The sequence below is a fragment of the Necator americanus genome, chromosome I (genome assembly GCF_031761385.1).
Source record: "Necator americanus strain Aroian chromosome I, whole genome shotgun sequence".
Classification (NCBI taxonomy): domain Eukaryota; kingdom Metazoa; phylum Nematoda; class Chromadorea; order Rhabditida; family Ancylostomatidae; genus Necator; species Necator americanus.
The window spans coordinates 5,371,732-5,383,648 of NC_087371.1; the positions used below are offsets into that span (position 1 = coordinate 5,371,732).

General features: G+C 38.6%; 1 protein-coding gene across 1 annotated transcript; it reads right to left on the reverse strand.

Moving 5' to 3' along the window:
* Nucleotides 1-527: 527 nt before the first annotated feature.
* On the reverse strand, nt 528-10,288 carry RB195_004562 (uncharacterized protein; the record flags this gene model as incomplete). The annotated part of the gene is made up of 8 exons (XM_064182459.1): nt 528-644; nt 2,606-2,720; nt 2,860-2,972; nt 3,033-3,167; nt 3,224-3,347; nt 3,411-3,493; nt 3,553-3,654; nt 10,214-10,288. The coding sequence occupies 8 exons, from the start codon at nt 10,286-10,288 to the stop codon at nt 528-530; spliced, it is 864 nt and encodes a 287-aa protein (XP_064033726.1).
* Between the last annotated feature and the right edge of the window lie 1,629 nt (nt 10,289-11,917).

The window sequence follows — 11,917 nt, forward strand, 5'->3', positions numbered from 1 at the left end:
CACAGCGTAATCGTGTAGGTTTGAAGGAGGAACGACGAGCGCAACAAGTGATAATAGTATATTCAGGAGGATAGTATATACGGAACGTATAGCGAGCGACAATATGACTAATAGTCGCTTATTTGCATTAACTATGAGCAAAAATGTGTGCAAGGTATAATACTTTAAAACTTATATATGAAATCATGGCAGCAACGACCATTTTAGCGAGAAACCCTAATTTACCGACACAAACTTCTCATATCTACCATAATACATATATCTATGACGTATGATGTATGTAACAAGCTTAAAATGATATTTTATGTTCTTTAGAACAAAAAATATGTTGGATAGCCTTCATAGAATATATATGATGACATGTTGCGACAATAGAGAAAACAATAGGGGATTTGGCATAAGTCAATGCATATTCCTCCGAGTAGCATCGTCAGCTGAGGAATCGCAGGAATACGTATGCTATAGGGATTTCTCATGCGAATCAACAAAATTTGCCCTTTCTGGCATCTGAAGGGTTGCGTTACTATTTAGTTCTGATCCAGCCCGCTTTTCCTTATGTCATGTAGTACTTCTTCTGGAATTGTGTGCGTCTTTGTCGGTGACTGTAGTGTCTCACGTTGATTCGTGAACATGTTCAGCTGTTCCTGAACGGAGAACATTCGATTTTCTTTACGATCACAATATAATTTTCCAAGAAAAAAATACTGCAACGCAGTAGAAGTTTGAATTTTTCGGTACTCCGCCAACATGCAGCCTTAACCCACCCTTCCCTATCTAACCAACAAATTTTCATGGGTAACAGTAAACATCTAGCTTCCACATATCAAAACACTCCAAAGCATCGTAAGCACTCGAAATATCAACAGCTAACAGTGGCGGTGGGAGAGAGGGGAGAGAGGTGAGCGGAGGCGCGAAAGAGGTGTTGCCAGAAAGAAAAATCCGAATCGAGTTCCGAATGAAGAATGAAGTTAAAATTTCCCGAAAAAAGTACTTTTAAACTGTGCAGTAATTGGAAGCGATGGACTTCTTTGGCTTTTCCGTTTTTAAATTTAACCAAGTCCGTACTATGATTATCTGTTTCAACAACTAAACACACAAAGCGCATACGTATCGTCAGCGTGTCGGCGACGGATGTTTTCAACCGGGTGAGTACAGAATGCCTTCCGACTGAGGTAAAACAGACGGAAGAGCAAATATGTATTTAGCAAAGAAACAGGCTGCGTTGCTGCAGGCGCGTCGCGCCCGACTGAACGCTTACCTCTCCGGAACCGCATGAGAGTAAAACGTGTAATCATTTCGAATTCCCTTGAAGGCATCACACCACGAATCTAGCGTGGTATGGATTTTCGTTGGAGTATACCTATATCGGGTTGTAGATTATGAATACAGGGGTGGTTCCGCTCATCGCTCCCTGCATCACAGTAAACAGACGGCTTCGGAATGCGGTTCTTTACTACGTCCTCTATTACAACAAGTCACCTTTGCGCCCCGCTCCCGTCTGCGATTTGTCCGAAAACACATACGGACGCCCCCGATATGGGGTAACGCCTTTAAAGGAATCTGAGGTGGTACGGATTTCAGGTGGAATATGCTTATACGGGATCGTAGATTATAGGCAGCTGGGTGATTCCGTCCATTTCTTCCTAATTGCCGTGAAAAACGGCCCGGAAAATGCGGCGCGTGCTGGTGCGCTACAATCGAACTCGTTGCAGAAAATAGCGCCCCGGAACGCTGGAAACCGAATCTTCCAGGCCGTTTTTTACGGCAATTAGAAAAAAATGGACGGAATCACCCTCTTCTCCATAATCTGCGACCCCGCATAGGCATAACCCACCTGAACCCACACCACTCCAGATTCGTGAGGTGATGCCTTTAAAAATTACCAAAAAATTCATACTAGCTGAATTTTATTGAGAAATTCTGCATATTTGCGCGACATTACGATAAATGATACAAATATCTAACGACGTATACTCTCTCTCTAAGCCAATTCTACTCACTTTATTCCACATTTGTAGCTGATACCGACTCCTAAAAGCTAAACGACTTAGCCGTACAAATATCCATTCATCTAACTTCGTGAAACTTTTTAGATATCCTCAAGGACAGTGGAATCGCCGTAAACAGGAAGCCTAACCTACACCAGTTTTAGAAGCTACAGCCCCCTCTATACCCTACAATCGCATCTTACCATAATTTCTAGATAATGGTTAGTAACAAATATAGGAGAAGCAGTCAACGTGCTAATCTCTACAATGTCTCATCACATTCCAGTGCAATGTCACGCAAAAACTAACATTCCATTTGCTCCTGAAACTCCAAGAAATGTAGGCTTCCGTGCATCACTACGAAGCAACAAGTATAGTCTAATCGTTAGCGCTGTTGGAAAGGACTAAGATTCAAGGAATTTCCATGGCTATAAGTCGTTTCGATGCTATTTCTAATGATAAACATTCCACGGAATCTATTTCTAAATTCTTTCTACATTTCTCATTCCTTTGTTGTTTTATTCTCAACATCACACGTCCTAACCATTGTTTTAAAAATAGGCACATTTCATTCTTCTTATGCATCAAAACATAGAATGTTGCTAGCTAATACTTACCTTATAATGATGTAAAATGTCTTGATCGGCTGGACAGCTCTCGATAAAGGCAGCTGTTCGATACGCAGTCAGTACGTAATTCCACAGGTAGGTTAGATTGTGAGGGAAGTCAAAACTGCAGAAAAAAAAACAAAACTCATGCAATTAGTCAAAAACTATGGTGATAATAACAAAATCGAGGCATCAGTCTATGCGAAAAGATTCCGAATGAATTCGTATCAAAACATATGATGTAAGGAAGAAAAAACACTCACTTGAGCATTCTTTGACCAATGATACGCATGTGGTGTAATCTAGGCATTAATTCGCAGTCATATTCCGTCATTGATGGGCCGAGCAGATATCGCGTCCCACGTTCCGCCAACAGCTTCAATTCAGCTTTTCGAGATCGAGATTTCCCATAGGAATGCGGTTCAAAATGACCCACCTGATCAATACCAGCCAACTGTTCCACCACACGTGTGCAGTGTGTTTTGATCTGTGGCGGAAGCGTCTCAATACTGGAGATTTCTCGCCTATCCTTATCATATTCAGTTTTGGCACGAAGGAAAAGTTTGAAGTTCTAAAAAAAACCGCTAATGGAACATCAAAAATTGAGCCTAAAACTAATTAACTTACTCTGTAAAGGCTCTCTATCCGCTTCTCAACTACTGGATCCTTTTCGAAGAGAGGAACATGGAATTCTTTAGCAAGATGAAAGATTCGTCCTTCGATTTCACGATTATCCGTGTATGTAGCTCCTCTTAAAAGAAAAAAAAGATGCCGTAAAATAAATTCCAGCTTGTCATGGTGATAAAATACTCACTTCTCTTCTTCGATCATTATAGGAGGCTGTGCACCAAGGAAGTTTTTCTTGAACGCTTCCGAGTTGACATTTACAGTTTTTACCTATATAGAAACGAAGATAGACAATGAGCACAATAAATAGTAAAGCACAAATATCCTACTTCAACTCTGGCAACACCAATTTCGTAGAGTGCATACAGTTCCATCCAAAACTCTTGACAAAAAAGACATGCTCCAATTCGTCGACTGTCAATACCAGAAGCCTGAAAATGAGGTTTCGGTTAAAGTTGTGGGAAGTGAAGAACAAGGAAAATTAAGAAAATCAATCGCCTGTTGTCAACAAAAGCCCGACTAATTTCTCAGAGAAACTGTTAGGATACAAAGAATTTACGACTACCAATATCGAAAGCGCATATTTCACCCTTTACGGATCCCTTGCTCCATTACTCAGCTCAAAAATACTGTTTGCGAGTCAACGACATCAGACGTGATCACATCAATTTACTTGTTTCATTTTCTGTACACTAGAGGCTACTCCAATAGAATTGCCTCCTTTATTGATTGAATAGATTTTACTGGCCACTCTAATTAGAAGTTTAAGTTAATTTAAAAAAAAAGAGAAATATGAACGTATTGCACCCTCATACGCAGTTCACTACGTCCGTGTGGACTATGAACATTTCCGTATACTACGCTCAAAGATTACAGCATTCAGAAAAAAATGTACTGCACTGTGAAAACCACTCTTCCTGAGCTGAAGTGCAGACCGCCACACCCTTCACTCTTATTTGCTCTCTTCAAATGACCCTGTGCCCTTGGACACGAAGTACACTCTCCAGCTGTATAACCCGAATTGCGCAAAGTGAAGCGAAGTGCGGAGAAACTCAACGATATGAGCAATTTCCCTCAACACGTTTCTTCGCAATTAAAAATAAAGATTGTAAATACAGATGCTTAGAAAAAAAAGCATTCAGCTCCTATTAGGACCTTTGGATTCTAATTTCAAAGTCAAAGAAAAGCTTTACCATCGAATGTTGTATACGATTCGTAAAGCGAAACGCAGCCATGGAAAAATTCTTTTGTCATGAAGCTTAGAGGTATACGAATAAACATTCGGCTTTAGCTATGAAAGCAAGCACTAAACAAACACGATATAACTAAAGATATTGCGCCATTTCCAGTAGTTATATCAACTCATTGCGATCAAATCAATAAACAAACAACATGAGGTATTTAACGAGAGGGAAGAAAGAAAATATACAAACGAAAACGTTGAAAATCCCCAAAAAAGCTATATTCTGAAGCATTCGATTGATTCTTGGTAGCAAACCACGATAGAATTACCAGACCTATTCGCAACCAGGAAACGAAGCCGTCTATTTAAATCTACTAAAACTTCCACCAAAACAGAAAAAAATACAGCACAGAGAAAAAATGATACACTAAAAAGCTATACTTGCTCGAAACATCTCATATTTGTGATGACTACGCTATTTCTAGAACCTGTTGTCGATGACGATTTCATTTTTGATCGGAATTGATTGTGGGTGGGTCAATAGTTACGATCGCACCAAGGACAGACGAATTAGCGGCAGAATTAGCAATGACCATCCAAACGTTGCCAATTATCATGAACCAGATAGAGTCAGTTAAGGCAATTAACATACTTTCTACGTGCGTCATGTACTAGGCCACTTTTCCTGGGCTGAAGAGAACGCCATCGTGGTATCCACGATGCCATACATATTAACCACGCAAAGTTTTCGTGCTAAGCGCTCCATCAAAATCTAATAGTATTTTAGTACAGTAGAATAATAGAATTCTAGTGCAGTAGAGAATTAGATTATAGAATAGACTTTCCCACTCAAAATGATGCTGATTCAGACACTTGCGTTTACGTAAAAACTTGCTCACAAATGTTTGCTCAACATTATTACGTTCGATCATCCTTTTGAGAAAGATGGACGCACGCAATGGATACAAATTGGTCTCCGAGCGAGAAGTCCTGCATTCATCATCTCGGAATCCGACTTACTCGTCACTAGAACAGTGGACGGTTCGTAAATTATACGCAACAGATTGTGCCGATCGATAGTATCGATCCGAGCACAACTGTGGCTTAAAATTGCAGAATAAAGTGTTGGAAGTATGTTTCACACATAGTTCCACCAGTTTTCCAAGGATAAAAACTTCGTTACCAACCGAATAGAAACTTTGTCGTCTTTTTGTACAACAGCGTACGCATAAGCTGACCCAATGGCACCCGAAAGACTATAACAGAACAGAAAACTTCTTCGATCGTCCAAAGGCTGCTCGACAAATCCGGAGATCAAACTTTCATTCGGAACAAGCTCTCCACCATATTAGCCTCAGTTCGTTCAACTGTTTTTGAAAAAATATAGTTGAGGAGAAGGGAAAGAGTGGGGGACGGAGGACATTGAGTGGGGCTCAACTGCGCCTTTATTTCTGGAAGCTCTATCTTCCTTGTTTCTCTTAGCAAGTTTAGCCTACATGATATAGATCCTCTGAGACTAATGATTAGGTTTTAGGGCCCCGATTTTTTTTTTGTTACTTACTTCCAGGAATAAAAGCGCGACTGAGTGTCCCCCTCCCCTCAAACTACACTTTATCCTTGTTTTGAACTCGCACATTTCCTTTATTAGTAATTCAGACATGTAAAATGAAGGGTAAAACCCTGTCACAGTTCTGCACCATCTCCCTTCTTTTCCATTTCAGTCGTGCACATGCCAATTCTCAATGTATTCGTTTTACATAATTCCTAACATAATCGATGGCGACTGCGGTGCCAAAGAACCATGTATGCATAAGTCTTTGTCGACCCGTTCCCTGTATGACACATGGTGGTCTTGAGGCCAATGTTAAACTCATAAATACCCAACACATTTTCAGAAGAGAGTTGAAGAAATTTCTGAAGGAAAAAAGAAAAATGTAAACCATCGAACTGAATAAATTGAGATAGTTCGTGGTAACTGTCCTTAATGGTACAAAGAAATAAGAAAAATGGGTGAACGAAATCCGTAAAGTTTTCGTTGATTTCCATATTCTCATCTCAACAATACGTCGATCATAATAATGGTGCATGACGAAGGACGCATAAAAAGCAAAATTACATATTGCTGTTAGCCTAAGGATGACTTCCAGTTTCACAACCAACATCCACTCCAATTTTAGTATTAAAACCACTACAGAAGCATCTATAGAGTATCTTATTAGTAGGAAAAAGTAAACCCTAACGCTTTTTTTACTGTCTAAAAACCATGTCTGTAAAATGGCTAAACCTGTTTGCGGATGATCCCTTCTCATACTTCAAAGCTGAGCTTCAACCTTCATGTCACAAACATCAACCAGATTTTGTATTTGGATTCCACTCTAAGGGACGAAATCATCTTTGAGACCCAGATCCTCCACATTTTTTTTTGTGCACGTCTCCGCCGCAACCTTTCTATTCTAAGTCCCTTGCACTGTGTCCATTGTGGCAAAGCAAACGAAAATGACACTTTTTACCTTTTGATAATCTATCCTCTCACGTTTGTTTGATAGCACAAATAGACCAGATAGTGAGAGAACCGAAAAAAGTAATCGTGTTACATACAACGATGCGGTAAATGTAAGGCGTTATCACGGCATGGCTACGACACTTGCTAGATCATGGACATCGAATTTTAATCGTTAATATTAGATTCGCGAAATACAAAACGCAAAAAGGCGCCTTATCCAGCCGTTATATATGTCACTGAATGGGATTTTTTCAAAGTTAATACCAGAATCCTCTCAGAAATATATAGCCTGGCCGCACAGAAATACATTGGACTGGTTGAGATAGTGTAGCGCGATTAGGGAAATCAAATTTTTGAACCATAAAAGATCTGAAAACTCACATACGTCAATGATACTTCCGTTAACTGATACTTCACTGCACTAAAAAAAAGTTCACCATAGGAACTACTCTCACTTCCCATAGGTGCTATAAGAAGGAGCCGGACTTTCTTCAGGTGAAGCAAGTCTAACTCATGGGATGCAGCTCAAGTGATGAGGATCCTTTCGCTAATCGTCCAAAAGTGAAAGAAGTCCCTTGGCCAAGAGTGCGAAAGTGAAGGGGGTCGGAGCACCGGTTCCGACTATCACATTTTTGCCACTTCTTGGAGACTCCCCACTGCCTGAAGGTCAAGACTTGAGCCAATTTCCAAACCATGGATATATGCAGTACCCGGAATTTTTTTATACAGTAAAAGTAAACAATAGGTTCGTCGCACAATCTTTGAATCGGCGGAGCCTGACCAAACAAGTAAGCAGCAGTACCATCTCGATGAGAGACAGTCCTCAAAGCTATACAGTTACGTTAACTCTCATCACCCTGATAGACAGTGAAAATCAGGGAATGTATGATGCTTTTAACGGTGAAGTTACCGTGATCGACATCAAACAAACAACCAATCAATCCTCATCTAGAACGAAAAACTACGAAAAACCCGTACTGTTGCTATCATACATGCCTAACAAACTGTAAAGCCAACAACAAAACGTCCCCACCACAGCAGCTGCCTATTTCGTTGCAGAAAAAAGCTCCCAGATAATATCAGTCATGCTTTCATTGAAAAACAACAACGGAATTCAGCATCTGCAATGGGACACGCGGACTGTTTTTTCTCAGGAACGCAACAAATCTAACAATCTGGCATGCTTTATGTGATAAGACCACATCTGTCCGACGTCAACGCATCCAACCCCATGTGACAGACGGGAAAAAAACTAGTGAACAGTTTGCCATACCAAATTCATGACATGTTGCAAAATTCGGCGAAATCATGACCGAGATGTGTGCCCAATTCCGCCAATGAACTTCACATTTATATAATCCTCGTTTAAAAAAAAGTCCTTTAAGAAATTTTTGAATGTGAGTTTCCTCCAGTGTTGGATTATGGTAGTTCAGGATGCAAACTGAGAACACAGAAAAAACGAAAAAAAACCTGCATAAATCTAGAAATCGGAGGGCAAGAAGAACTCAGAGTCATAAATTCTTCAAACGAAGCAACACTTTACATTATAAATGAATGATGAAATGAAGTTATGCAATGGATAGCTTAAAATCAAAGCTTACCAACTTCTTCCAGAGCAATTAATTTGCTAATTTACAGTGGCTTCGCACCACTTTAAGACATTTCCATTTCATCACCCCATTGTCGTCGGTTTTTCGTCAGTTAAACTGATGACTTTGATTTCTTGTCGTAGTCTTAGCCCTGGATTTGTACCGAGGGTTTTTCCCGTTTTCACTACATTCCTTGAAAAGCACGTCCCGAACTATGAACTGAGGTACTGTTGAAAAGAACTCAACATCGAAAATTTCCCTTGACAATATTTTTAAGCACTAAGCAATGAGGATCGCATTATTACGACAAGTTTACTACCGTAGTACAAAGATGACGCATGGGGTTGGGGAAACCTGGTTCCTCTCTTCTTTTCAGGAACAAAATTCCGGCAAATATTTACCCTATTTTTAGTAAGAAAGGAGACATTAAGCAACTCTAAACCATTTCAAGTAACTCAACAATAAGTGTAAACAAAACTTGTGTAACTGCATTCGATCCACATGACAGAGAAATTTTTCTTCATTCTAAACGGTAAAAATCTTTATGGATATTGCGCTTCTCGAAGGATTTGAAAAATGGCTGTCAATAGTAGAACTTGATTACCTATTTGGTGGATTGTTCAAAACAATCTACTGACTCCACTAAAGAAAAAATCCTTCCGTCAAATAAGCAGCAAAAGCAAAAAATAGAGCCCAAAATTTGGATACAATTTCCAACGAACTCTAAGGTTGAGAAAACAGTTGTTAGGTGCAAATGTTGTCCAAATCGTTTGCGAGTTTGACTCTTGAATTTCTCCTAATCATAAATACTGTAATCAACATTGATTCATCCGCTTAATTAGGCCAGCTTATGAACACATAAGAGTAAATATGAAGAAAAGTGATTCTATTGAGTACAACAGAAAAGCGAACGATTTTTAACAGTAGCTGAACAAAAACGTAATTGCACTATCGCGAATGTTTTTAATAATAAATGATGAAAATTTTGGAAGAAAAAAAAGCTATAAACAAGAAAAGAGGGGAACAAGTGGAACTCTTTGGATTACTGCGAAAAGTATTGGATTTCCTGCTCAAATTTCCCCTTTTTTCCTGACTACAACACTAAATGCTGAAAAAATTAGAGGGAAGGAAAGCAAAGTAACAAGATAACTGTTAATTCTTAAAAATGATTGGAAAATTACTATGAGTGGTACATTAGGAAAGTTGGGAATTAATCCGGAGATTTCTTTTTCCGAAGATATGAGAACACTGTTTACACACATCCTGACCCCTCTCGCAATAAAAAGCGATTGCACAATCTCATCGCTCATGTGAAACTACCATTACAATCACAATCTCACGCCGTAAAACTAACCAGTGTCGGCACCTGCATAAGGTAAACAAATCAGCACCTCTGGTTGCACTCACAACAAGTACAGTTGACACAATAAAGCGTCTGCACTTTTTCAAGAAGCTATTACCATTGCTTTTATCACATCGCTACCGTCGTGTCATTCTTTCCTTTCATCAAGAAAAAAAAATATACTTTTTATATTTCAATTACGTGAACGTTCCCATTTCGAGTACTAAATGATCTCGGAATCCAGATGCCAATCCTAATTGTATAAGACTACGCACAAAGGACAAATGAGTTTTTACAACCGACTGCGCCCAAATGTGCCAATCCGTGCATTTAATAAGGCTGGTGAAGGACGTTGGATCTGATTACAGCTCACCTTAACGTATAGTTCTAGTAGCGGTTTCCTAATTGCATCACCTCCATTTGATTGAACTTGATAGTCGTCCGCCATCGGAATTCAAATATAGCACGCTATTATTCGAATGAATTTCTGAAAAGCTCTAATGTGAACGAAATGAAACGGAAGAATGACGAACGAGAGAAATGATAGTCTTTTCGGGGGCAAATGTTGATAGAAACAACATGGAGAACAAAGAGCATCGCACAGCCTACGCTTTTCAAATGAACATTTTCGCGCCTAAATATGACAGGGATCGAAAATTATATGTAAATAGAAACAAAAAGAAACCATAAAATTCGAAGAAAAAAATTTGAAATAACTAAGACATAAAAGAAGAAAAGAAAACAAGATGGAAGGCTATAAACTGAGCAAAATAAAACGTCGGCAATCAGAATCTACGTCATAAAAGTGAAAACTGATTTTGACGTCCAAGGGAAGACGTGAATTCCGAAAATCAATCAAGCAATTCTTCATCGTTGGCGTCAATTTTGTTCGATTAAACATCGTACGAGGAAAGAACTATCATCTGTTCAAATTTATGACTTCAAAGAGTGGTCAGTAAAGAAAATACATTACACGACCTTGTGGTGAATATCAGCGATTACCCGATAAGATTTTCCCGCACTGATTCAATCATCAACATTCACAAGAGTGGTTTAACCGATAGATAAGTGCAATTTAGAATTACGTAATTTCAAAAAAACCATCACTAAACGCTCGTTTATTTCTTGTTCGAAAAAAAAAGAAATTTGGCGAAATGAAACAAAGTTCGCTTAAGAGCATCTTTGAGATAACGATTCGGAGAACAGTTATCGCGATTGAATTAATCGTAAATTCAAGACATTACAAAAAAAAAAGAGGCGGAAATCATCATAAAACTAGAAAGCATTAGAAACTGAACAGGAAGAAACTAGTTCTGGATAGATGTCTAAGATTCATGAGTATTATCATTCATTTGGGCTAATTCATGCACATTACTGAAAAAATGCAATGTAACTTTCAACAGAAATTTGAAGCGATACGTATGGTGCTTATACATGGGAAAATGCAGGCATCCTGAACAGAATTTCCCATCCATTCCCGGAAAAAACTAGATTTGAATGCAATTTGGTATTGAAACAGTGTCTTCAAGATATTTTTTTCCGTTAATTTCGAAATAAGTTACAATAAGTAATCATAACAAGTAGTCAAGTATAATGTTACACGCAAATATATACTTACACTTGAGGATTTCCAAGAGTAATAATAAAACTATCATTCTCTCCAACATTTCGCGAAAATGTTGAAATGAAGACCATCAGGTAAAAATTCCCCATAAGAAATTTCAGGAAAAATTAAAATAACTTACATAAAAAATGATAAATAAAAGAAAGGTTAAAAAAAATCGTTCATAACAAAGAACAAAGAACTTGGGGCAGAACTAAACATCAGTCTATGACAAAATCTTAGCTACCTTCAATCTTCAAGATTTCGCAGGAAACAGAAAGATGGCATCCGAAATACGAAGAATTTCCTTTATAACACGTATGAAATCAGTAAAATCATAACAGTATGACTGCTGCTGAGAGGAAACAACAAATATAGAAAGGCTCATCTTCATAAACTGCGAACTAATTAGTAAAGAAAACAGTTAGCAGTAAATTTACTGCAAAATGAACGAAAATATATGGTCGTGAAGAT